The sequence below is a fragment of the Ciona robusta genome, chromosome 2 (assembly GCF_009617815.1).
Source record: "Ciona robusta chromosome 2, ASM961781v2".
Taxonomy (NCBI): domain Eukaryota; kingdom Metazoa; phylum Chordata; class Ascidiacea; order Phlebobranchia; family Cionidae; genus Ciona; species Ciona robusta.
Window position 1 is genome coordinate 1787013 of NC_143236.1, and position 25946 is coordinate 1812958.

The window sequence follows — 25946 nt, forward strand, 5'->3', positions numbered from 1 at the left end:
CGTCATCTTCCCAGTCTATTGCGTAATGATCCTCTTTTTTAGTTTCCGGCTTTTCATCCAAAACAACTGTGTAAAAAATGAAAATTTCAAGTGTCAGGTATTCATAAGCAAAGTATTTATTTAAACAAGATATTTACCGTTTTCTAAAGGAATGTTCGTCTTTTGATCCATTTTCGTTAACCAATTGTTCCAAGTCAAAAAAAAGAATTTTAAAAAATTTCCTTTCGCTCCAAGACCTCAGTGCTGCAAACTGCGAGGATTCGCTCAAGACGCCCAATTCTTATAGCAGTTAAAGGTGGTGCAAAGGTTATCATGAGTAAACAGTAGCACTTGGCGCCCACAACACGCCCTTCTTTCCGATGCACGCGGTGCACTCGTGTGGAGAATGTTTTATTAGGAAACAAACATTGCATCTCATTGATGTTCTTGTAAATTGGGCTCGCGGTTAGTGGAGTTAAGGTTATGCGTATATGATGCAATTTGTACAGAGTATGGCGTTATCGTTTATCCATATCACAGACAAGCGATTTGATTCTGCATAATCATACTTGGTAAACTTCCAAACAACCATTGATGTTTCATTTGTACACAAACAAAAATTTTAATCAAACTAAAATAATAAATGGATTTAAAAAAAACTATAACGATGACTCCACGAAAGCAAGGAATAAATTAATATACAAGAAATAAAACACGTACAGTTTAGCTATACCTTATGCAATTTAGTTAAAGTTATTCAACGACTACACGAGCTTGAACAATAAGTCATGGTCAGGATAAAATGCTGATCACGAAATCGGGACCAGCCCTTGGTTCGCCCCCTACACGCCCCCTCCCAAGTGCACACATGAACGGCGTGAACAAAAAGGACACAGTAAACTACAGGACATTAACTGGAACGATTTATTCTATAGTAGATAGGGGGAAATGGGTCACCTTTAGCAACCTATATCCAAATATCCTGATCGTGTTTTAAACATTTAACAACGGTCTGGAAGTGGTGGTACGGTTTTATAATTCTTTGAATTTTTTTTGTGTACTACAAAATAGAGGTGTCCCATCTTTCCCCACCCTACTTTATTTGAACGGTAACAACCAACTCCGCAATTTTTGCATAAAAAATCTGACTTAAGGCAAAAAAATAGTTTTGCTGGAATTTTGTTGAACCTTGAATGGCGTATAGGGCGTGGGCTGTACTGTCGGTCGCCTAGATTGGGTAAACAGTTCCGGTTTACATTAGAGTTGAATAGATTCCTAATCTATCAATGTTTGAGAGCAAAGTGCCACTACAGCACGAATCGCGCAGCTGATCGTCTCCTGGCAGCAGTGATGTCAGAAACTAAACTAAAAACACAAAAAATACGACAAAAGTGAATCGTTTAAAATGGTTAAATACTTAAACTAAAAAAAAGTATATATAATTTGCGTAAAAATGCACATACACACTTTTCTGTCTCCGCATAACGATGCAGGTGAAATCCCTAAATGTGTTTGAAGTTTCTTTTCTTATGAAGAGAACACTTGAATGACCGATAGCAACTTTGGGCGTTATCGATCTAGACAATGGGCGTTGTTGTGTGACAACTTATGATTGGTCAAATAAAATGGCGCGATCGTCATCAAGATCTTATGTAACAAAGTTTACATTAATGATATAGGAGGTACGGAGCATGACCAGCGCGTGCTTAAATTGGAGTTTCGCCCTGTGTGAACGAACAGGTTTCGGTAGCGAGAAAAATACATTGTATGTCCTCTTTTAAACTTTCTGAATCTATTGTTTAAAACAACAATTTTTTATTGGTTGCATCATAAAATATTACAACTTTAAAAGTGTTTAGATTTGGATACCTCATTTATACGCAACCGCACTTGCTCAAGTTTTATTTTGTTCATGTTAAAAAAATGTTTCCACAAGTTTTGTTAAAAAGATAATCAATTAACACTAACTAATCAACTTTTACCTTGAAGGGAATGGATACTGCTGGGATTCTGGCAATTGCTACATTTTACGCTAAATCCAAAATATGTAAAATAAGAATAAAACATAATATAATGTAACTGTGGACATAGAGCAAACACTATTTCGCAAACTACGATTTGGCAAGTTAGCAAAATGGAAAACTGCTATATAGGTAAAGGGTTATGAAGATTGTCAGGTGTAATTAGTAGTGCTATACATGGTTTGGCAGCTATAAGCTTAGCAAGGCGCGACATTTATATAAAGTTATGTTGAAACGGTACGCTACTTAATTGATCTATTGATTCTATAACATGCAGTCAGGTTCATGTATAAACAAAATATTTGATGCAGCAAATGCTGGTTTGTAAAACCTAGGCAGGGATATCATCTAACTGATAAACAGGATTTACGGCACCAATTGGGGAGAGAGTGAGATGTGATTGATTTTCATCATTGCTTGTCTTGTTTGTATTCTGAGTTTTGCAACATGGACACCAAAAGAAAACCCTCTTGACTATTCGATCGTATGGTTTCAATGAATGCAATGGTGCTGGTAAGAAATCCCAAGACTGTAGCTTACGTGGTAACATCTTTGGTCGCTTGACTTGCAGCACGTTTACCACGATTATAAAAAGAACGATCACAACAACCAATATCATGACTGCTCCCATTGCCCAAATGTGAGCTAAGGACAGACCAAGAATAACAGCAGGCATAATGAAGAAGACGACGATCAGATAAACGACAGCGAACCATCTGTACTTGGCTGTTGTGTTTCCCAGCGCTTTAGCTCCTTTAATCGGGATGTTCCGCATGAACGGGATCGGATACCAGATAATTATCCCGAATATGTTAAAGAAGAAATGACAGAATGCAATCTGTAAAGCATTTCTGATTTCATCTTGAGCGAGTGCTGCTAATATGCTGGTTGTCGTGGTACCAATGTTGGCTCCCAATGTCAGGGGGTACATCCTCTTCAAACTAATAACTCCAACTCCGACGAGAGGAGTGATGGTTGATGTGAATACGGAGCTGCTTTGTACTACAAAGGTGAGACCAGCGCCGACTAAAATCGTGAGATACCCTGTTTGAAAAATTCTCTACGTCAAAACATGGGACATAATTATAATGGATTCGTTTTACCTGTAAGCCAACCAAACGGATATGGAAAGTTAGTGTTAATAACTTTCTTAATGATCTTGGCAACTTTTCCTTTCATCATCGATTGTAGGAGCTTGACCATCGTAATTAGGCAAACACAGAGAATGATCAACGAAACGATAAGTAGGATGGCTCCTACAGCTCCATCAGACATGCCGGTGTTGGCGAACAAGAAATCTCCCGGACTTCGACCTGGCAAAATGATACTCTCATAATTAAATAAAAACATAAAGCATTTCAGCAATCGTCCTATAAAAGAAGCATCACAGGAATAACCAGTAAAAACAAGAAAAATGAAATAATGGTAGTATGTTTATTATTTTTTTTGAATTTCTAGAGTTCGTCAATAGAAGCCTTTTCGGCGTGAAATGCGCAAATAGACGAATACCCACATGGAATCTTTACATCTCTGGTTATGTTGACGTTCCTCAGTTTGGTTGTATTGATTACAGTCACGTTGCGTACCTCCTCTACGACTATTTTGTGCGAGCCGCAAACTGACTGAAAGAAACATCTGGAACTTAGTGTAGGAAAACTGTGATACTTACGCACATATTACCGAATATTTTCAAAATTAGATTATATGACGATTCCAGGGTGATACTATAAATTTGTATTATGGTACCTTTATTAATTGAAAAAAAAAATACTAAAAGAGTTATTTAGTAATTCACACACCAGATGCTGCTTTACAGATCTACAAACATCTGGCATATAAAGAGGAACCAAAGTTTTCTTAAATACCACTTTACTCCGTGTCACAATTTACCCCACTATACTTCATATAACAAAGGGAGCCATGTAAACATTTTACCTTTATTATACTTGCACCTAGTCGCAATGTCTCTCCCTTCGCCACTTTTGTGATGATCTTTTTATTCGCTTTGATAATCTTATCGGTCAAGGGTTTCGTGATCACCTAAGGAATTTAATAACAAAACCATAGAAGTCAAATTTCGAATATTTTTTCTTGTTTTATTTTAAAACTAGTTTCGGGTTATTAATTAAAAATCATGCGCAAATTTATATTTATCAAATTAAGCTCTATTGGTAATACTGTGCTACAATTAAAGGGGGATACTGAAAATTCAAAACTAGAGGTATAAATAACTTTAACTATAACCTTTAGGATATTGGGGGAGGTATGCCCCTTGTTAAAACCGGGGATCGATTCAATGATCGCCCTCGTTAGCTTCTCCAGCACCCCAGAGGCGACCTCTAACGGCAGAAGGATGATGACCGCTAACAGGTTAAAGATGTCATGCACGGTTGCTCCCGCGAACGCTCTGTTTAGCACATACAAAAAAGGTTGTTTAATTACAAGAAGTCGAATACATTAAATATATAAAACTATATAATTCAATGACGTTTGATCATTTAGATCATTTGCGGCGAAACACGTTTTACAATTTGAAGTTTTCGTACTTTCGAAACTGGTTGACGTCCACTGATTGGGCGAGAGACACAATAGTGTTTGTGACGGATGTTCCAATGTTTGCTCCCATCACTATTGGGATGGCAGCGTGAACAGTTAAGACTGCAACAATGCGTAATATGTTTGAATGATGCAATTAAGCTTTGAAAAAGGCCATGACTTACTATTAGCGCCAACCATGCTGGTTATAATGGATGTTGACGTGGATGAACTCTGCACAAGAACTGTCACTAGAATACCCACGATAAGGCCAGTCACAGGGTTGGCAAGAAAACTGTGGTTGGCGAATATCGTACCCGCTGTTTTACCAGCTGCCGAAGAAAATTTGTTTTCACGCTCTGTATCTGGTTAGGTTCACAACAATCGGCTGTGTTCAGTGAGAACACGGAAAACCATGTTAAGCACCACATTTAATGGAGTGTTATACAGAGAAAACCTTTATATTTTATAGTTGTATACTTTATGTAGTTACTTACCTAACACTTGAAATGATGAACCCAAAAGAGTGAGCGAACATATAAACAAATACAAACAAGTTAGGACTGCGATTATTTTGATCGTGGTTAGTAAGAGTGCCTTTACTTTTTGACGGTTGCCCATATCCTTCCATTTTGTGTAATCTGTAGCATTCATGACACATTTATTAAGTATAGAGTTTTTACTGCCCTGGAATATAAATTTAAAAGTGGACAAAATTATAATTAGCATTTTTTGAATGTTGTAAAGAAGTAATTTGTTCTAGGAAACAGCCATTGTTCAACTACAAAAGATTAATGCTACAATTAGAGAATATTAATTACCTCCTACGTCATCGACCAATGCCCATGGATCATTCACTGCTTCAATATCCGAGTTATTCTGCTTTGAATTTTGAGCAACCTTCATATCTACACAAAAATAAAATTAACAATTATAAACTCTGTTATAAAATGTTCTCGAATCAACAGAGATACGATTTTTTGGTTTTTCGAGCTGGATCGTCGTAAAATCAAACTAAACGGACTTACCTATACTTAATTTAGCTAAAACTGTTGTTTATCACACCGCAGTAAAGAAGCCTGCACGAACAGATCATAAATAGACGTCAAGGCGTTATTTATTGTTTTGAGTCGCGTGTTTGAGGTGGAGATGCGCCTGTTCGAAACGTGAAGTTTCAGGCAGACACTGGTAAGCAATTTAAATAAAGCTAAAGATACAATCGTTGTTGAGAATGTTTTACATTTTACCTTTTTAAGGAAGTTTAGGTGAATACAGAATTCACGGCAAGCCTTTTACTGTAACGTTTAAAGAAAGTAAAAACCGAATGCGCTAAAGTTTTATAAGTTCAAAAAGTATGTATAGTAAGATGGGGGAAAATGGGACACCTTTTCATTAGATTTCCTCGTCCCATTTAGTAGAAAACAAAGAACAGTCAATGAATTATAAAACCGAATCCTCACAACTTCCATAGAGTTGTTAATTGTTTAAAACACGATCAGGATATTTGTATATTATGTGATAAAGGTGTCCCATCTTACCCCACCCTACTATAGATACTATATTTCGAGTATATATATAATATTTTCTTTTGTTTGCTGTCTACCTCCGACAATATATATATACAACAATAAGAGTATGACTTTGTCAACACAACAATATAATCTAAGCTCTAGACTATATATACCTGGTTTATCGGCCGCGACTGCGAATAGTTTTTATAAATTCATATTATGCAGTATACCAATTTTGTAATAACAACTCAGGTGAAAAAACGACTTCGGTAGACAGCGAAACACAGAAGCGACTATCTTAGTTGTGGTTGGTCTAAATATGTTGAATTTCCGCCGATTACATCACGAGCCTTTTCCTAATTGATGACGAAGTTATGACGAAATGCGCTGACAGCCGCGTGTTCTTTGCGTGGTTGGGGTCGTGAGAGTATTTCGTGTTTATGTGATTGGCCGAAATAGCCTATTCGGTATCACGGTGACGTTTAAGCTATACTTTTAACTGGTTTAATTTATGGAATTTGGTGGTCAAATTTATAGTTCATCTAGCCGAAAACAAAATCTCATGAAATATTTCTTCTTAGTCTTATTCTGGTCTTATTAACCTATGGTCATATACCCTTTTTGCATGGGAAAAAGTTAATGCGAATAGCGATCCGCATTAACTCGTCATATGATAACTCGCTAACCGCGTTATTTTGCATGGTCATTGGTTTATGCGCGTATCAACATTGAGTTAGTTTATTTTAGCGCAATATTGTTAAATCTAGTTTATAAAATGGGTTTTGATGCTTTATGCGGCTATTACCAGCTAAAAACTATAAAAATAATACCCGACAGAGATTAGGCTCTTAAAAGTGAAACTGTACTTCCACCATACTTTTCTTTACTCGCATAATGCGAGTAACAACCAACCTCCTACAGCAGGTAACACGCTTATGACGTTATGCGTGTTAACTTTGTTTTTGCGAGTAAATATGCGAGTACTTACGCGCATAAAAGTGACCATGCAAAAAGGGTAATAGTTGATGAGAATATTCTCATCAACCAATGTATATATAACTAATTATAGTTATATGATGAGAAATCTTAATCCTTAATAGACCCCTGTCTGTACGAGTATCATCTTCAATAACTGGAAAATAGCTTCCTTTCATTCAGTCGCTTGATACTCTTCTGATGTCGTCTTTCTTTTAAACGTTCTTACTATTTTTTATGATCTATAACTATTGTGAGCATACAACATAATACACCTTACCAACCCGGGCGTGTTGTCCGACGTATCCCCAGACACGTGGTGACATAAAAAAGCAAAAACATAGCCGCCTGTTTACCTCCTGCTCAAAATCTACGTTTGCTTATTGAAGTGTTGCTTCTAAACTACGACTTCCACCGCAAAAGAATTACTTTCGGCTATCAGCAACCAAACTATACCCTTACAACCAAAAACTTAAAAAGTGGATATTTCTGTAATTCTGTTAAACTAACTTTTTTTATTTTAACTAATCGGTTGAACTGTGCATGCCCCCAAACACTATGCTGCTTTGTAATGGAAACAAAAAGATATGTTAATAATGATATCACAATGCTCTATTGTGACGTCATGTACATGGTCCGAACCAGAGTCGTAAAAACACCGAGTAGTCCAACTGCCGTCTGTGTGTGTTCAAAATAGAGCAAAAGCGGTGACTTTCGCAATGAATTTAAACGAACTTGTTGAGTTTTATTTGCGATTTCCTTTTGTGGAAAGGCGTAAAACAGCTTCTATTTACATTACCAAACATTTTTTAAAAAAACATATAAATTTACCCCCATTAAATGACTAAAATGTCACAAATCAACCGCTTCTAATTCCATTTTTTGACTTTTTTTGATACAGAAAACAAATAACACTTGTTTTTTACACTTTTTAACCTTTAAATTTGTTTTTGGACTCAAGTTTTTCTCTAATTTACCGAAAAACATGCATTTTCCCTATACCTACTGTGTTATTTTGGACCCAAATTGCCGTTCAATTTGTCTTTTACGTAACAATGGGTTGGACTACTCGGTATTTCTATGGCTCTGGTCCGTATGGCTCTGGTATGGCTCTGGATTTCTATGGACTTTGGTCCGAACTATCCCCGCGTCCGAAGTATCCCCGGTCTCCCCTATGCTAATGTATATTATCAACACACAAGAGAGCACAGCTCTTACGAATGTCCCTTTTCTGCCGCGGTAGAAAAGAGTCGATTAAAATCGAACAAGAAGCAACCAATAAAGTGGTTCCTGGAGGTCAACTGTAACTGTGTAGCAGTAGGTAAATTGCATATATAAAGTCATTATCCTCTAAGAAATGTCAAAATGACCGGTTCGAGGTTAATTACCGACAGAATATGAATATCCAAGAAATACCGTGCAGCAATACCCTATTTCAAAAAAGAATAGGCGTAGGATCTTATGATACCCACAAACAGAAGTTACGAATTTGGGTCAGTCTTTACATGCATCTTTTTAGTCCTGTAGGCCAATCCAGCATTCCTCTGCGTGTTAAAAGCCCACCGGGTTCCTTTGGAAGCCACCTGGCACCAACGGGCGTTTATTAGTGACATACACACGGCTCTATTTTCTGAATTAAGGTTTGCTGGATAGATACTTCTATTTCTGATTTAATTTTGCTATGGGAAGAACGTCTAAAGACAAACGCGATGTGTATTACCGTTTAGCCAAAGAGCAAGGTTGGAGAGCAAGAAGTGCGTTTAAGTTGCTTCATTTAGATGAAGAATTTAATCTTTTCCACAATGAAGTTAAGAAAGTCGTTGATCTGTGTGCTGCCCCTGGTAGTTGGAGTCAAGTGTTATCAAGAAAACTTCGGTTGGTATGATCTGATCAGTTACATTTAAAAGTTTGTCTGACACTTACTTACCACATTAGCGTTTACCTTTTATTACCTTGCTGCTGCAAATAAAGCTAGTTTGCTTTGCATTTATTATAAACGGTTAATCCTTAAGCTTGTGACCATTCACTTTTAGACTTAAAATGTTTCTTAGGTCTTACTGATAGTAATACCCACTTAACCTTGATTTTTTTCAGAGGTACAGAAGTGGAAAATAACAAAGATGTTAAAATAGTAGCAGTTGATCTGCAAGCAATGGCTGATTTGCCAGGAGTGATACAACTGCAAGGAGACATTACAAATGTATGCAACAGGGAATTAGCATGAAAAACATTTTGTGTGTAAAACAAATTTGTCATTACCACATAGGAAAAATTGTGTACCTACTTCTCCCTATAGTCCCATGTAATTTTAAAGCAGGATTAGTTCCAAAAAATAAATTGCAAGCACTTAACATCACCAATATCCGAATCCATTATTAATTACAGGTATCCACAGCACAATCAATTATCTCACATTTTGAGGGAGAGTCAGCTGACCTAGTGGTCTGTGATGGAGCACCTGATGGTAAAGTTTATTTCTATTAGCTTGCAGCCAGTTTATGTAGGGTATAACATCACTGTAGTATTCTATTACGCTTAGTATCGATCACAGCCGATGAATACAGATTCAAATGGTTTGTTATGAAGTTACACACTTATTCGGTTACAGTATTTTTAGAATCCTAATCTATTGTCATAATTTCATACACGAGGCGATAAGTGTTGCACATTAACAATTTATAATCACTTGATGGCGTTAGCATTAAACCAAAACACTACATCCCTCCTTTGTTTAAAATAAACCAAAGGTGTCACAATACGAAATACTGAAATGAAGATGAAAGGTAATACACACATAGGCGCCGAGTACGCGTAGGCGCGGAGGCGGCGCCTACGTACGAAATAATAGCACGGAGGCGGCCTCCGTACACGAATTAACAAAAAAATATGTATTTTTACTAAATTTATTAATATTTTCGTATTGTTCTCATAAAAATATACCATTGCGGTAAAGAAAATCAAAATTAACTACGTGACAATAAGAGAACGGATATTCAGACATACGTTGACCGCATGGTACTTGGTCATGCCATGACCGCATGTGCAGAATCTGTTATATAGCTGTTACGTATGCCTAATTGTCTTATTTACGTCACAATCGTCACTTTGAACATGCGGTAATCATGCTTGGAACAGGTTAGTAACGTTAGTTCAAACCAGGTTCAAACAAACGTTGTTGATCTATCGTTGTTAAATGATAAAGGTAGTTAGATTAATATTCATTGTAGATGAAAGTATTCATTTTGATCGCAAACGTTCAACTTCAAACCTGTTTTCAAGCTCCCGCTGGCTAAATAATCAAGGGGACAATCGCTATTATGACGCACATAATTAACGTGTGAATTGCTATTATCTCGTAATTAATTACCAGGTCAAACAATCGCTATTATGATGCAATGAATCCACGTGTGAATCCCTACTATTTCGTAATAATTATGCTGCTTGGCTGAGGAAAACATCGTAAATATACGGCAGTGCTACTTGTGGAACATATTTAGGTTGTTTATTACCGCCTACATTGTTTAGAAACTTTAGAGTAAGATAATATCGTCTGTTTAGCCCGTTGGTTGTTCTTCATTTTCGTAGGAAACATTGAATGTGTTGCTTTGCCTTTGTACGACGACGCGCGAAAAGGCTAAACTACGACGCACGTGGACGTTAAACTACGACGCACGTAAAGGTCAAGTAGAAAGCACGTCGCCTCGAACGAACGATTTATATATCGGTCAATCTTGCAAATACGCACGGGAAAAGGATCAACGCGTAACACTGACGTCCAGCGTTGAGCAAGCGTAAAATAACGTCAAATAAACGCCGAAGTGTTATGACGTCACGATTGTGTTACGTCATAATAGGCTCTGCCTCTGCACTACATTTCAAAACTCGGCGCCTATGAATACACACATAATTAACGCTAAAGTTAATTAGGCAGTTAAACACTTAATAAGACACTTGAAGACTTTGACACTTGGAAATATAAAAGAGGTAATAGTTTTGTATGGCAAGGTTTGAGTACGTTTAGCACCAAAAATACAAATTGTTAACACATAATGGTTATTCTACTGTTTTCTAAATTACTCATTTTACAGTCATTTACACTAACATGCATTTTACAATAGAATAGCATGCACACAAACATTATACATTGTACAATGGCGTTACACATCATGCACTATACATTTAGACTTAATCACACACATAATCATTGAATTTTGCCGGTTTGCGCGAAGTACGTTTCATTTTAACAGGTGTCGCAACATTTAATCACGACTTTTATCCAAAACAATATTTCTTTATTTTTTATCAATAACCATGTTTTAACAACTTCTGTTTTATCATTACTACCTGTCTGTTTGCTTTGTCAACTCTCTTGTTTCTTCGTTATCGTGACTTTTCTTCACATAGCCGGAAAACAACATGTGCTATAACACAGTTGTTCTGTTTCATACACCTCGTGCCCGCTTACAAGTAACTATGTATGTTACTTAGTGTGTGTGTTTTCTGTGTAGCAGACGATTTAGACAACCTATTAGTGACCACAGGGCTGAAACTGTGCTTGTTTATTTGTATAGCTGACAATTTATTTAGACAACCTGTTAGTGACCACTGCTGGATTAAATCAATTGTCGTTGGTGTCTTACCCAACCACACCCCATAGCCTATGGTTTAAAGGGGGGTGCGCTAACAACTGTTCTGCGGCGTCAGATTTATACTGTACCTGTTATACTTATATGTTAATTATGTACCATCTATCTGATCATTCTCAATACGCTTTCAGTTACTGGTCTTCATGATATTGATGAATACATTCAAGCCCAGCTCCTACTTGCTGTAAGTATTTGCGTCACCAGACTTTGCATGTTCGCAGGGTTATATTTTAAGTTCGTATTATCTTCAGGCATTAAACATTACCACACATGTTTTGAAGCTTGGCGGAACATTTGTTGCTAAAATATTCCGAGGTAAAAAAGCCAATTGATTTACCTGTTCCAGCTTTTATTGTTTATTTTTTTCAGGCAAAGATGTTACATTGCTGTATGCTCAACTTCGATTATTTTTTAAAAAAGTAACCTGTGCAAAACCCAGAAGCTCAAGGAACTCTAGCATTGGTGAGATATTGATTATGTGTATATGCTAATAGCTTTGTTTTAATATGACAAATTATCTACAACTAGTTTCAAAACATTTTAATTTCAGAAACCCTATTTAATTCTTTTTTGCTGTTTTTTCGTAGGTATGAATAGTATCCACTTCCAATGACAAACATTGTATTTAATTCTGCAGAAGCTTTTGTTGTATGTGAAAACTACAGCCCACCTCCCAGTTATATTCCAAACATGTCCAACCCACTCCTGGACATGAATTATGACTTGTATGCGAACCAATTAGAAGGTCCTAACCGAGTGATCGCACCTTTCTTAGCATGTGGTGATCTTAGTGGATTTGATTCAGACAGAACTTACAAATTACAGGTAATATTATTTACTTGTCCCTAATGAATTTGTATGTGACATGTTCCAGGGTTAGTGTCTGGAACTCGATAAAAATAAAACCTTAAATACTTTTAATAAAGCCTTAACATTTTTACAGCTTGATGGTGCTGAAGAATACAAGTACCATCCACCAACACAATCCCCAATTAATCCTCCATATAAGCATGCATGTCACTTAAAATCTGAATCAAAGTTGGCCAAAGAAACGATAGCGGTCGTTGCAGAAGAAGTGGCTACCGTGGAGAAAACTGTTAAAAACTTGACTTTGGAAAACTGTGAAAATAACACATAGATACATCAACAATTAGTTACGATTTAATTGATATTATCTTATACATTCTTAATGATAATATTATTCCAAGTGGTTTTTAAGCCCCGAGATGTGATTTGAAATAAGAAATCAAAAGTGAGTTTACGCAATCATCTAGTTTTCGTATCAAAATTTAAATTAATTTTGTGCGCTTTGGTTAAGTTGTATAGATAACAGTTTTATATAAGCATCTTTATGGTTAATACTCTCTCTGGAGTCTTGCACAATAAAGCAATCATTGTTTCCATCTTGTTTGACTATGGAGCTTAATGTTGTCTCTTGTTTGAGTAAATTATCCTTTCCCAAGTTCTCTATTAACTCATTTTCTTCTATAAAAGCAATGTCAGCCTCAGGTAGGTGCTCGGAGAAACAGGTCTTCAGCAAATTTGCTTTAGATTTGCACCTGTATTCATGTAATTTATTTATTTTTAAATATATACAAAGGGGAAGGTTAAAGAGAATACCTGCTGAATAAACAGATATGGACTGATTTGTTTGTTCCTAAATGCATCACTACTTGTACAAGGTAGAAAGGACCTGGTGTATCTCCAACCATCCATTGAACATTGTTTACTTGTTTGAAGCCAAGCTTTTCTAATACAATCTAAACATGATTATAATATTTTAGATGTAACATTAAAAGTGAAACCATAAATTATTAATACAGTGAAATTTATAAGCACCTTGCAAAGGGTCTTCGTGTCATTTGACTGTGATGTAATTCTTAGCACTGCGCTGAATCTGTTCAGTGCTTTTAATGAGAAATAATCAGCCTTCCATGAATCTATTGAAAAAAGTCAAATACACATACAGTTACAGCAAGCCTGCTTTTACCTGAACATTTTATGGTGAAGTTCGCCGGTTTAATTTCGATATCCCCACATGCAACTTTAGTGACAGCAACTGAAATCTCACCCAGACAGACAAAATACCGTTTTAATTTCCCAGTTTCATCCGTACAATGAGTTATCAGTGTGACAAGAAAAGATGGTTGGGCAACACTTGAAAAGTTTGGTAGATTTGTTGTTGCTACAACAACAAATTCTTGGCCAGGTTGCACAGTGGTGCTCTCACTTTCTTTATTTGTTGGCAATTCGTAATCATCTTGTGTGTTTTGTAGCACTGAACATGATGTTTGGGTTTCGTAATCAGGTTTGAAATTGTGCTTCATTTTTTCGTTTGCAAATTTATCATCACATGATGTAATAATAATACCAAATTGTAAAAAAATTCTAAAAATAAAGGAAAATAATTTTATTTGCATTTTAAATGCATGACTTCCTATGTACTGCTGTACCTTTTTGTTATATTCCGTAAAGTAATTCCTATAAACCAGTTATCACCAACAGTTTGCTGCCACAAGGGTTTTAATTTTTCAAACATTTTAGGTAATTCTTCAACTTTGTGTGCATTGCAAGGAACACCAGAGAACATATCAACAAGCTGTCCTGTCGTTAACTAAGGAAATTCAATGTACAGAGTTTGCTTATCATTATAACCAATATAGTTTTACCTGTGAATGTTTTGTATCATCAATACCAACATTGTTGTTCATCTCCTGAACAGCTGCAGTATAGTTTGCAATTACATCGTCTTTTTGGTCCAAATGCATTCTGTAAGGTTAAGCATTTAACAGGATATTGTGATAAACATTTATTTTCCATTTTGAAAATTTCCTTTACCTCATTTCTTCTAACTCTGATTTTTGTTTCTGTATCGCTGTCTTGAGAACTTTCATTGCTTTATCTAGCCCATCTTTATTTCTTTTCTTCAGGTCTGGATGCTGCTCTGAGAGTGGGGGTGAAGATGCAAAAAGATCATCCACATCACTACCACATGTTGAACTTACGATCATTGGTTCAACCTTCTCAGCTAATTTTTTTTATAAAATTTACAAAGTGCGTTTTGTCATGTACTTACAAGTCACAAACCTTGGGACTTTTGCTTTTCTTTTTCATACAAATAATCCTCCATGGCAGACAAAAGAACAAATTCATTTTTACCCATCTGAAATAAATAAGGATTTCAAATGATAATTGCAAGTTTAACTTACATTCTTACCTGCTGCAATCCGGATGGTATTTTTAATATTATAACACAATTATGAACTGTTCTTGAAACAGACAGGGGTCCGAACGCCACACCACTAACATTTGTCCAGCTTTCCAATACCTACAACTAACATTATTCAGCATTCTAATTCCAATTTCAAAATTTACAGTACACTTACTTCAAATGTCGACAAACGAACTGAGCAGCATGTTGAATTTATTCTATCATGAACAACAGCTATCGAAAGCTCCCCTTTTCCAACAACATATATTGCATTACAAGAAGTCAGGGGCACCTCACAAGACTGGATGACTTTGTTATTTCTTGAGAAAATTAGTTGCCCTTTAGTAGTTGTAAATAGGACAACATCTGAAATGGTTAAGACATAACAACATATTTCTTAATAAATATGTAACAGAGAATATACCTTCATGTGAAACAAAAGATGTTGTTACAGTGCAATACACATTAGGTATGTTTTCATATGTTTTAACTTGTATTGGTGTGTTGGAGGTTGGAACCCAAGATAATTTCTTCCAACTACAGTCTTTTTTACTTGAGCAACCCTTTGAAGAAATGTTCTTTGAAGTTTGATTGTCAAGTACAGATGCAATAATATCAATTGTTTGTGTAGAGTTTTTAGGGACAATATAAAATGTCTCCAAATCTTGTACAGGTGAGTGATACTTTTTTACTTCATACCCTTTCAGATGACTCAAGCATAAAAAACACCTTTGAGCGGGATTGTATATTACAACCGCTGGCCCATTTGTTATATAAATGCTTTGGACTTTCACAGCCGATAGAGAGGAAGAATGTTTATAGACAAACACAGTTTGAATTGATTTGAAATTCACCAATGTAAGCAGGTGCAGACACCTTGAGCTCTGAGCATTCTGGAGCAAAATAAATGCCTGCACAACACCAGTTGCATTGCACATCACCTTACAAATGCAAACAATATTCCAAAGGCCTTTAAATGTGCTTTGTATGGATTGAAATTTATTAAGAACTTGTCCACTGAGTTCATACACATCACCAACAATGTTGGTTGCTGCCGGGTCATTGATTTGTTCACTTTTTACAGCGATCAGTTTTCCAGAGTGTATTGTTACAAAATCAGGCTTATTCATGGTATATATACACATTTTTTTTGATTTGACAGGTACATCCGATTTGTTTTGCTAGATAACCACCTACAGAGTTCTAAATACAATAAATCTAAACAGAACTGGTTAACTAAATAAAAATTCATATCTAAAACCCGCCAAAAAGACTTTTGTTAGCCTTTACCAACTATTTATAGGAAAAAAAAAGTCAATGAACAAATGAGAAAGAGTGAACAATATCATGATCAAGGCAATTTAGTTAAACAGTTGTCTCATATGAGTTTCCTTTGATTGTTAGACACTGATTCACAACGTTAAGCAAGTGATTGTTTTCCAGAGCAGCAGCAACCCTTTCCTTATCACCAAGCTGTTTGTTCACTGCCTTCTCTGATTGGTGGGAACCAGGGGAAATTTCAACTTCCACCTTGAACCGAGGTGGAAGAGATCTCAGCAATCGAACTCGGATTGCAAGACCAATTAGAGTGGCCATACTGCAGTGAGGAATAGTAGGTGTGAACGAAACCTGGAATTAATGGTATGTGCATTGGTAAATAAAACACTGATATGATTTATGGTTCGAATACAAAAGTTTTACAGAGATGAATGTCATTTATTTGTTCTTGTGTGTAGAGGGGCAAGACGACATTAAAAGACTGATGTGAAGTATCATAATTATTGAACCCTCTTACAAGTTACCATGTATATTACTTTATTGGTAATCTCTTGTTAAAAGACAAACACTTTACCCCAGTATCATGGTGTGGAACTTGTCAGCCAATACTTGTTGTTATTGTTACACATGGAAAACAAAAAATGATGATAGCTTTATAGCAGCTACATAATAAAATCCTTACTTTTATGAAACTTTTTTCATCATCAACTTCAATGTCGTTTTCGCTAACCACTCTTAAGTCCTCTAAAGTCAACGGATGTTCAGGATCATTAATATCCCGGATTAAATCGAATATTTCTCGGCGATCAAACGGATCCCGAACATCGTTATCAAGTTCTGCAGGTTGCTTTATCCTTGTGCGGGGCGTTATTCGCTGATGAACCAGCGGGTTCAAGTTGTCTTTTTGCGTTTCATTCATGACTCCGCAATAAACAATGTGTAACCCAAAGAGTAAAAAACAAGTCTCATGTCGAGGTAGGGGAAGTCCCTTTGTATTAAACTAATAAAAATACCAATGAGTGAAAAAAAACAATAAAGTAAACAATGAAATATAAAACCTTTAGCCCTACAAAATTACACATTTAACCTTATAAATATAGTTTGTATATTGTTCACTGTTCTAATTTTTACCCCGCTAAAGTAAAATCTTTGATAAAACGATAAATACTAATATTTCTATGTGGCTGACGCGGTGTGAAAATTACAGTCGCTGAAAAAGTCTTTCCCATGACTGCGTGTCATGTAGGTAGTTGTTCCTTTTTTAACTAATTATAATCCAAGTTAATCGTGGTTTATCGTGGTTATAGTGCAGTATAAAGTATCCTATTGTTACACAGAATGACGAGATACTCTCAAGACCCGGAAAATCCGGCCAAATCATGCAAGGCGAGGGGTTCAGACCTTCGAGTTCACTTCAAGAACACCAGAGAAACCGCTCAAGCTATTAAGGGAATGCACATTCGCAAGGCTACTCAGTACCTTAAGGACGTTTGCGAAAAAAAGCGATGCATTCCATTTCGTCGATTTAATGGCGGAGTGGGTCGATGTGCTCAAGCAAAAGAGTTCAAAACTACCCAGGTAAGCGATTCATTTTTGAAATTATCCTGTAAATTGTGAGACAGCTTTGCTTATGATAAAACATGGCTGAGTTGCGTCAATTTACTAAATATCTGGTAATACTGTCGCTGGTGACTACGACCAGTGAAACTTTTAGTCTTAAAATGTTCCTAACATCTCCCTGATACCCGCTGTTAATTTTCAACACGAATGCCCTAGTTTTTTCGAAAAATAAATTATACAGCGGGTATCAGGGAGACGTAAGGAACATTTTAAGACCAAAATTTTCACTGGTTACCAGCGGCAGTATTACCAATATCTGGGGCATGCGGAGCGCACCTGTGTGTTGACTATGATGTCATATGCGTCATTGGATAAGTTAGGTGCATACGTTTTTTTTTTTCTGCAGAAATCACAACATTAACATCACACTGCGTTTCTAACCAGGTACAAAAAATATAATTTGTCTAGTAAACAGATGACAGCCTAAATATGTTTTGAAAGTAGCACTGCTTTATTTTTGCGCCATTTTTCTCAGCCAAGAACCATGTTTTTTGAGAAATAATAGTAAGTCAAACATTTATTATTTTTGTCATAGCAATTGACACGTCCATTGTTTAGCCTGCAGGTGTGAGGTGATTAAAGACAGGTTGAATAATTGCCTTTTCACGTATATGATCAAGTAAAGTATTGATAGGTTTGCAAAAAGTACTTTGTACGCCCACAACATAATACTCTATGTCTCCACGGCTCTGGTGATGATCAGCGTGCTTGAAGATGTTATATAAGGCATTTTGCGTTATTAATATTTTTTCTACATTTTTGTCATTGTAGTCAGGTATACAACTGCTGCTTCTTGTCTTGATTTTTTAATGAATAATACCTAGTTATTCTCGCAAGCAGCGAATGTACCGGATTATGCGTTACCACAACTTTGAGGTTGATCTTTTTTTGTTATGGCTAAAAATTTGAACAACTCATTAGTGACTAATAGGCTGGATCAGTGTTCGTTAGGTGTTGAGCTTGCCAATAGGTACTAGAGGTAATCAGTTTATAAGAGTAACTGTCTAATTACAAGCGACAATGCATTAAGAAGCTTGTTTTTTGCTAAAATTTTCCTCATTTTAAGCCTTACATACCTTTGCACTTATTTTTTATTTATGTTATTATACTAGTACTAATGCAGTCCAATACACTTATTATGATTAATCCTTTTTTGTTTGAACAGGGTCGATGGCCAAAGAAGAGCGCCACATTCCTCCTGCAGATGTTGAAGACTGCTGAGAGCAATGCTGATGTAAAGGGTCTTGATGTTGATTCTCTTGTAATAGATCACATCCAGGTGAATGCTGCAGCAAAGATGAGACGACGAACTTACAGGTGTTTGATTGAATTTATATTGTTATGCAATTAACATGTATTGCTAAACATTGATTTACCTCAATGGATTTCAACCTTCAGTCAAAATCTTTCAAAAATGTTTTTTTTTTTTTTCGCTCGAAGCAAAGCTTTAAAGTGAACTTTTCTGTTCACAACCACGAACATTCCACTTGCACGTTGAAAACCGCTGTGATAGTTTAATAACTTAAAAGCTGTGTGTATTTGTTGCGCACCTACACTTGTTTGTTGCTGTTCACCAAAATTCACGTTCTGTGTTCTTTTGGTGAACTAGTGTGCTTACACACAGCTAAAAATAAACTCAGTGTCATAGTTCCGATGTACTTAACAAATGTAGCACACCGGTCTCCAATCACTTGAACAAAACAACCTGCAAAGGGTGTTTATATTATTTCAGTGAATTTAATACAAAGATAATATAACAACTTTTTCTAATTTCCAATTAATTGGGGAGCAGAATTTGCGGCCCACAAACAAATCCTGAAGATTTAGGACTGTTGTGACCCTAAAAGTATGAACAACTACCTACATGCCTTTCTGTATAATATGCCTATATTCCGCATATTTGGAATTCTGTTACACCTAGGTTAACAGATTTTTCATGTCATAATTTAACATTTTTTTATTGCATAACAGATTGTGGTGAATTAATTTCTAACAACTTTTGAATGTTTTAGAGCCCACGGTCGCATTAATCCCTACATGAGCTCCCCGTGTCACATTGAAATGATCCTCACTGAGAAGGAGCAAATTGTTCCACGGGTTGAGGAGGAACAGAAAAAGAAGAAGGTTTCAAAGAAGAAGATTGCTCGCCAGAAGTTAATGGGCAAAGAGTAGATCTCTCAATAAATTTACTATTGAAACCGAGTGCTTGTTTGTGTTGTGTATTGGTGAAATCAGATGATGATTTTATAGTCCACTACTAAAGGAGCAGTGCAGTTTATCTTGAAAATCTTGTGAATTGTGTTACTCTGGGTTAGGGTGAAAAACACGTCTATGATTAAACTAGTCTTTGTATTTACTGCTTCCTTTTTAGTGGGCATAAATAAAATTAAGTATTCTGTACCAAGTAATGCACAGGCTAAGTATTCCCATGCACTCTTACCATTACCAGTACTAATTTAGTCATTAGATGAGAATCACCCTTAAAATTAAGTCCTGTTTAAGTTATACACGGCTAAACTTTAGTTGGATGAATAAAACCTGTGTTAAAATCCATGAAGTCCATGTTCTAGTCCATACATGAAAATCACCCTTAAATTTAAGTCTAATAATAATATGTGTTTACACAGGCTAAATTTTAGTTGAGTGAAAAACACACTTGTTGAAACCCATAAACCCTGACTGTCTTAACTTTTTACTAAAATTAAGAAATTGTTGGGCTTATTTAAAAGAAGAACCTTACAGTCAGGCCTACGTAGCTTTGGGAAAATCAGAATAACTTCATCAAAAACGGTTTTAAAATTCAGTATTTATCATAAATGGTTTTAAAACTCTGTATTGTTTATTAAAATGTAAATTTGTTTCAATGCCTACCGAGCTTTTGAAAATCAGAATAACTTCATCACAATTGGTTTTAAAATTCAGTATTGTTTATTGAAGGGTAAAATAGTTCCAATGTATACACGAAGATGTTAAGATTTAAAAAGGGCAAACTGTAACTAAAGTAGAACAAAAGATAAATAAAACTAACGCCCTGAAAAATACTTAAAACCGTAACATTCAGGCCAACAAAGGCAATCAATAAGAATTTGGTTTCTCTCAATTTAACATGATAAATGCACAGCAAAAGTTCGACTTGATTTTATAGACATAAATTTGGACGAATCGAACAAAAGATTTGGACAAGTCAAACAAACTTTGAATTTTAAGACGAACTAACATTTGTCACAAGAACTGTTTTTTTGACATCAAAGTTTACACCTGATAAACATAATTCACAGTTACGTCAGATCGTTACCAACAAGATGGTAGCGCAGGCAGGCAGATAAAAATAAGTGGATTAAAAACAGTGCCTGGTGCACTGCGGTAAAATGGCAGTGAGTAACAGCAGGACCAACTTCATTTCCTACACGTTTTGAACTTAAGATGCTGGGGACACAGCAACTGTGACCTGCAACCAAATCCAGCATCTTCATTACGAGCAGTCTCAAGCTCAACACTCTTCAGCTTCCATTTCATCAAATGGTAATGTAGGTGTGGCTGTAATGTTTGAAACGCAGTCATACTTCGCATCCTTGTACTTCTCAAATAGCGCCTGTAGCGAGTTTTTGGAAGCTCCAGCAAGGATCTCATGCAGGCGTTTTATGCAAGGAGCTAGATCCTGAAGTTGATACTGCATGTAGTGTTCCATGGTTTCATCCTACAGCAAAAAAATTATATTTAGTTATAAAATTTCAAGATTCAAACGAGCAAAATTTATAAGCGTGACCAAACGATCTAGCCTATCCAAGTGTATAAGTCCCACCACCTAGCGTGACCAAACGATACCCCCTAGTGACCTAATGAAGCAAGCCTATGCAACTATCACCTAGCCATCTAGCGTGACCAAACGATCTAGCCTATCCAAGTGTATAAGTCCCACCACCTTCGTTTGATCGTTTGGTCACGCTAGATGGCTAGACCAAATTACAACGCGTTTGTTTATAGGAATTTCAAGTTAGAAGGGATTTTTTTATTTAATTCAAAAGATCACAATGTGTTTGTTCAAAGGGGATTTTTTATTCAATTCAAAAACTAGATATAACACTTACCCAGATCTTTCCAGATACAGTGTAACTCGCCAAACAAACTGAAGAAGCTGCAATCATGGACGGAAGATATTGTGTGCAGTCGAACTCAACCAATGCCAATTCGCAAAGAAACTACAAGAAAATTTCAGGGTTAGTAAGCATTTTGACATGCAATCAATTTAATTATTTAAGTTCATTTTGGTTAATTTGGACTTTTTCTTCAGCAGTTATCTTTGTTTACCAAAGCTAAAAATAAATCTTATAAATTTTTATATAAACTTATAATGTGAATCAAATAATTAATAAATCTTTTATGTAAACTTACAAAGTAAATCAAGTTATTACCGTTCCTGAAACTAGTAAAGCAGGTCAGGAAATGGGGAATATTTAAACTTACGGCTTCAGTTTTTCTTTAAAATCTATGTACTGTTTTAGTTTTTCTTAAACACTAATTTATTTGCTTTTATAGCCTAATAAATTAAAGTTGGTCCACTTATTTAAAAACTACACACCTGAGCAAGAAATTCAGTTTTCTTGTCAGCACCAGCGGATTTCAAGTATCGTTTAAGGAACTGGTTTGACGTTGGGACTGCTACATCAAAATTAAGAACTTTCAAAATGAGATGCTCCATGCGTAATACTTGCTTCTTGGTGTAAGTGTCATCGGTGATGTAAACAAACTCACCAACATCTGGTGGATAGATCTCTTCAAATTTCCTAAAACGAGAAAAATTATTAAGCTTTTTTACATACCTAAAACGAGAAAAAATTATTAAACCTTTTTACAAAGTTTTAAGTGGAAATTCAAAAGTTAATGATTTGGAAGATAAATTTACGCAGCAATTAAAGTTTAAAGCAAAAATTATAAGTTAATGATTCAGAATAAAATCTTACGCAGCAATGAACATGGCAGCAGCTCCAACAAGCTGGAGTTTCCCTCGGAGGACAGCCATGTGGGACAAGAAGCGATCAATGTAATTTACAGCAAGATGCGTGGTTTCTGTGTGGAGCTTGTACTCGTCTGCCACCTCTACAAGCCAATCAACAAGAATTGCTCGCATCCCAACTGTGATGTCTTGCTGCTTTCGCATGTAGTTTGGCTTGGGCCGATGTAATTGCTGAAAAGTTTGAAAAGTTCAGTCATTAAATTAAACCTAACTTTATGGTTTATGTTTAACTTTAATACAGTGCTCTTAGTTATGTCTGCTAATTGCCGAGGCCAATTGCTCAATGAGTTCTCGAACCAAACTTAATTTTTATGTTTAATACAGTTCACTTAGTTACCTCAGCTTCCCTTAAGTGTTGAAAGATTTCAGTTGCGTATTCTGACAGTCCGTATATTCCGGCATTGGAATCAATGTCAAAAATGTTCAGTCGTTCTTCATCTGATGTGTCAAGCACCATAGGGGAATCTAGAAAAGATTTTCTTATACAGATCTGGACATTGAAAACATTTTATTTTTTAATTACAATAACTTACCAACAGATGATAAGGAGACATTGACTGGCAGATTAACCAATGGTTGTCTTGTAGAAGGAAGCGCAGTAAGAGCTGGATGAAGTTGGTTTGAAGCAATGGCTGGAACCGAAGGTTTTTGCTGCACTTTGGCATCATTGTTTGAGGAGCATTCATCAAATATCTACAAAAGTTTAATTTATTAAAAGATTTACAGTTTTATTAAATGCCAAATGTTTAATTTAATAAAAGATTTCGGTTTTATTTAACACTCTATTATAGCGATTAAAACTTTACAGTAACTAGGCAACAAAGTTTCTAACATAATCACCTTGAAGTTCTGACCACTCAGCTTCTGCACAGGTGGTTGACCACTAAAGAATCCTTCAGTAGTGGCATTCTGAAATGATAATGTGTTATATATTTGTTTTATATTAACAAAATGACAAAAGCAGGAGAGTAAACTAGGCCTAGTACCTGTTTTGCAGCTCTGAATGGTTGAACTCTTCCAGAAGCTGTGTTTTGACTGATCACACCAAGAACGGCACGTCCTTGAGTTGTCTTTGGTCTTGCTCCAGCATTTTCATTGAAAGGTTTTTGTCGATTATCCCCGACATGAGAAGTAGAACGTGTTGAAAGTACATTGTGAGACATGGTTATTTATGAAGCTTTCCTGCTGGCATGAATTCTAAAAAAAAATACAAATCAATTTTACATAGTACTGGCTGAGGTCACATCACATTAATACGTAAATACATATAAACTACCCAACACAATAATCCTAATCAATTGAGACAAGGATCAGAAAACACATTATAAAACTTACCTTAAGTAAAAAGTTGTAATTTCAGAGAAGCTTCTTGTACAACAGTCCACGGCAGTTACTTGTGAGACTGTGTTCTGTACAAACTGACGTTGCTAATATTAGTCTTGCAACGTGTCAGAACTGTAGTTTCAATTAGCATTCCCCACTACTGTAATAATTGGTTGCGAGTTTTCACTGCTGCTGTGCTGTACATTCCTATCAGTAATCAACGATTTGGCAAAGATTGTAATGAGCCTTTTCTGATAAAGCTCGTCGAATTTGCACTACTACGGCGAACAACGACGCTTCGGGGGTAAATAGTAACTACGCTAGGTCACCGGGACAACGGGTTTATTACTTATTGTTCCACAAGCGTTCTCCACAAGCTTGCCTACTCAACCGCTGACGCTAAAAATGCTTCCTAATCAAAGATACAAGACGCTTTGCCAGTTTGAAAGAAGCTTTTAAATCCCCCGCGATGGTCCCGTCCAATCGAGTCACCGCATTTAGTCACGTGGGCCAAGAGACGCGAACGTAAAACGCGCCGAGACTTTTTCTTTTAGCCCGCCCAGAGCGCAAGAGATAAAAAAGAAATAAAGAATTTAAACCCGCTATTTCAGCGTCGCCCAGAGCGGGAGATTAGAAAAAATAACGATCGCGTTCACCACGGTCTGCCATAGAAACAAGCGGATTCTTTGTTATCGTAAATAAATCGAGATTGGAATATGTAACAAAACTGTATTAGAATTGTACACTTTAGTTATAAAAGTATTGACTGTACATGAAAGATATATGTATAAACGTTCTCAAGTACATAAGCAATTTTATAGCTCATATATTGTTACTAACACAAGTGATAAAAGAGCTTTTCGCATGACCCAATTCGACAGTGGAGTTAAAACTACTCGGCCCACAATTACCTCGCAATTAAACTAATTCCCAGGCTTGCAGTGTTTAATGTAACGTCTGTAGCTAGGATACTTAATTTGTTTATCACATTAGGAATAAACCGTTGGTTTAAAAATACACTCGCAGTTGGTATAATTGTCCTCATTTAGGGTAGTTGTTTGTACTTATATGTTCATAATGCCTATTAAACATATGTATACAAAACACAATAAGGTGCCGGATTTCCGGCATACGCTGTAGGTTAAGTCACGTGACTTCACAGATGTTAGTTAATGCCCGCATAGTTCTTTCTCGCGTCCTGGCTGGAACAAGACGTGTCGTTGGCTTGCCCTTTCTTCGTCGCATCGCCTGTTAACCGAAGAGTGATCGGGGGATAATGGAAAACTGGGTTAAGTTTCAGCCACAATGAAAATGGCGGTTTAAATGCCAGATCAATACAGGAAATATCTTGCCCATTGACGACTCTGTAATAAGGACCCAGTGTGACTACCTTGATTCGTCGGAATACATGTTTGTTTGGAGACGCTGTGTCGTTGTAAATCCCGTAGCGCGCGAAATTTGATTTGTTTGATGGCCGCGTATCGACGCTTATCACAACCGGCTCGTGCTGGTCCCAATGCTTCACAGTAAACATGAATCAGCGTCCTTATTGTAGGCATTGTGCAGCTCAACAAACACAAATAATAGACCTCTTTGGAAAGTCCAATAAATCTTATAATCGATATTTTGTTTGTCTCATTGGGCGTATACGTCATTGAACCCAATTATAGTAGGGATGAGTAAGTTGTAACACTTGAGAAAATATCGCACAATATTTAAACATTAAAATATAAAACGGTTTGGGTGTGATACCATGAAATTGTACTATCATACAGTAGAGTTGGGGAAGACAGTGCCCTAAAACACATATTCAAAAATCAAAAATATAGTAGG

At 36.2% G+C, this 25946-nt stretch overlaps 6 protein-coding genes across 8 annotated transcripts; 2 read left to right on the forward strand and 4 right to left on the reverse strand.

The window, feature by feature from the left end:
• LOC149739894 (sodium-dependent phosphate transport protein 2B-like) lies at positions 1-8359 on the reverse strand. Its single transcript, XM_089872087.1, has 11 exons — positions 5564-8359; positions 5357-5443; positions 5033-5176; positions 4721-4867; positions 4547-4658; positions 4245-4407; positions 3936-4040; positions 3514-3622; positions 3104-3313; positions 138-3044; positions 1-66 (listed from the first exon to the last, which is right to left on the reverse strand). The coding sequence occupies exons 2-10, from the start codon at positions 5439-5441 to the stop codon at positions 2332-2334; spliced, it is 1788 nt and encodes a 595-aa protein (XP_089728213.1). The 5' UTR covers positions 5442-5443; positions 5564-8359; the 3' UTR covers positions 1-66; positions 138-2331.
• A 185-nt stretch (positions 8360-8544) lies between these two features.
• Positions 8545-13070, forward strand: LOC149739895 (tRNA (cytidine(32)/guanosine(34)-2'-O)-methyltransferase-like). Its single transcript, XM_089872093.1, has 8 exons — positions 8545-8896; positions 9116-9221; positions 9407-9485; positions 11799-11851; positions 11919-11982; positions 12037-12129; positions 12305-12492; positions 12611-13070. Exons 1-8 carry the CDS (start codon positions 8703-8705, stop codon positions 12803-12805), a joined length of 972 nt encoding a protein of 323 aa, XP_089728219.1. The 5' UTR covers positions 8545-8702; the 3' UTR covers positions 12806-13070.
• Positions 12807-16023, reverse strand: LOC149739896 (uncharacterized). 2 transcript variants are annotated; one of them, XM_089872083.1, is made up of 11 exons: positions 15303-16023; positions 15054-15244; positions 14885-14995; positions 14755-14830; positions 14506-14695; positions 14337-14436; positions 14121-14281; positions 13658-14055; positions 13507-13574; positions 13288-13427; positions 12807-13226 (listed from the first exon to the last, which is right to left on the reverse strand). In XM_089872083.1, exons 1-11 carry the CDS (start codon positions 16021-16023, stop codon positions 12962-12964), a joined length of 2421 nt encoding a protein of 806 aa, XP_089728209.1. In that variant the 3' UTR covers positions 12807-12961. The 2 variants fall into 2 exon arrangements, with proteins under 2 accessions (XP_089728209.1, XP_089728208.1); XM_089872082.1 differs by having other exon boundaries at positions 13507-13607.
• A 72-nt stretch (positions 16024-16095) lies between these two features.
• Positions 16096-17144, reverse strand: LOC149739897 (MIP18 family protein galla-2-like). Its single transcript, XM_089872099.1, has 2 exons — positions 16839-17144; positions 16096-16507 (listed from the first exon to the last, which is right to left on the reverse strand). Exons 1-2 carry the CDS (start codon positions 17073-17075, stop codon positions 16244-16246), a joined length of 501 nt encoding a protein of 166 aa, XP_089728225.1. The 5' UTR covers positions 17076-17144; the 3' UTR covers positions 16096-16243.
• A 114-nt stretch (positions 17145-17258) lies between these two features.
• On the forward strand, positions 17259-19979 carry LOC149739898 (large ribosomal subunit protein uL22-like). 2 transcript variants are annotated; one of them, XM_089872097.1, is made up of 4 exons: positions 17259-17398; positions 17494-17734; positions 18942-19093; positions 19789-19979. In XM_089872097.1, the coding sequence occupies exons 2-4, from the start codon at positions 17495-17497 to the stop codon at positions 19946-19948; spliced, it is 552 nt and encodes a 183-aa protein (XP_089728223.1). In that variant the 5' UTR covers positions 17259-17398; position 17494; the 3' UTR covers positions 19949-19979. The 2 variants fall into 2 exon arrangements, with proteins under 2 accessions (XP_089728223.1, XP_089728224.1); XM_089872098.1 differs by having other exon boundaries at positions 17384-17402.
• Positions 19980-20685: 706 nt separating this feature from the next.
• LOC149739899 (G2/mitotic-specific cyclin-A-like) lies at positions 20686-24649 on the reverse strand. Its single transcript, XM_089872092.1, has 9 exons — positions 24126-24649; positions 23777-23987; positions 23631-23699; positions 23324-23483; positions 23128-23255; positions 22738-22961; positions 22356-22560; positions 21865-21975; positions 20686-21473 (listed from the first exon to the last, which is right to left on the reverse strand). The coding sequence occupies exons 2-9, from the start codon at positions 23951-23953 to the stop codon at positions 21267-21269; spliced, it is 1281 nt and encodes a 426-aa protein (XP_089728218.1). The 5' UTR covers positions 23954-23987; positions 24126-24649; the 3' UTR covers positions 20686-21266.
• Positions 24650-25946: the final 1297 nt, after the last annotated feature.

Bases quoted from the DNA above. Each gene is read 5' to 3' on its own strand.
- LOC149739894 (XM_089872087.1), bottom strand. From the start codon at position 5,441: ATGAAGGTTGCTCAAAATTCAAAGCAGAATAACTCGGATATTGAAGCA. The intron at 4,041-4,244 runs GTTATAGTTAAA...TAAATTCCTTAG, and splicing joins CCTCCCCCAATATCCTAAAG to GTGATCACGAAACCCTTGAC. The intron at 3,045-3,103 runs GTAAAACGAATC...TTTTTCAAACAG, and splicing joins TCCGTTTGGTTGGCTTACAG to GGTATCTCACGATTTTAGTC.
- LOC149739896 (XM_089872082.1), bottom strand. From the start codon at position 16,023: ATGTGTATATATACCATGAATAAGCCTGATTTTGTAACAATACACTCT. The intron at 14,056-14,120 runs GTACAGCAGTAC...CTTTATTTTTAG, and splicing joins TTACGGAATATAACAAAAAG to AATTTTTTTACAATTTGGTA. The intron at 13,608-13,657 runs GTAAAAGCAGGC...TTTTTTCAATAG, and splicing joins CTTCACCATAAAATGTTCAG to ATTCATGGAAGGCTGATTAT.
- LOC149739897 (XM_089872099.1), bottom strand. From the start codon at position 17,075: ATGAATGAAACGCAAAAAGACAACTTGAACCCGCTGGTTCATCAGCGA. The intron at 16,508-16,838 runs GTAAGGATTTTA...CATTAATTCCAG, and splicing joins ATGAAAAAAGTTTCATAAAA to GTTTCGTTCACACCTACTAT.
- LOC149739898 (XM_089872097.1), top strand. From the start codon at position 17,495: ATGACGAGATACTCTCAAGACCCGGAAAATCCGGCCAAATCATGCAAG. The intron at 17,735-18,941 runs GTAAGCGATTCA...TTGTTTGAACAG, and splicing joins AAGAGTTCAAAACTACCCAG to GGTCGATGGCCAAAGAAGAG. The intron at 19,094-19,788 runs GTGTTTGATTGA...TGAATGTTTTAG, and splicing joins ATGAGACGACGAACTTACAG to AGCCCACGGTCGCATTAATC.
- LOC149739895 (XM_089872093.1), top strand. From the start codon at position 8,703: ATGGGAAGAACGTCTAAAGACAAACGCGATGTGTATTACCGTTTAGCC. The intron at 11,983-12,036 runs GTAAAAAAGCCA...TATTTTTTTCAG, and splicing joins TGTTGCTAAAATATTCCGAG to GCAAAGATGTTACATTGCTG. The intron at 12,493-12,610 runs GTAATATTATTT...ACATTTTTACAG, and splicing joins ACAGAACTTACAAATTACAG to CTTGATGGTGCTGAAGAATA.
- LOC149739899 (XM_089872092.1), bottom strand. From the start codon at position 23,953: ATGTCTCACAATGTACTTTCAACACGTTCTACTTCTCATGTCGGGGAT. The intron at 23,700-23,776 runs GTACTAGGCCTA...TTATCATTTCAG, and splicing joins CATTCAGAGCTGCAAAACAG to AATGCCACTACTGAAGGATT. The intron at 23,256-23,323 runs GTAAGTTATTGT...AATCTTTTCTAG, and splicing joins TGTCTCCTTATCATCTGTTG to ATTCCCCTATGGTGCTTGAC.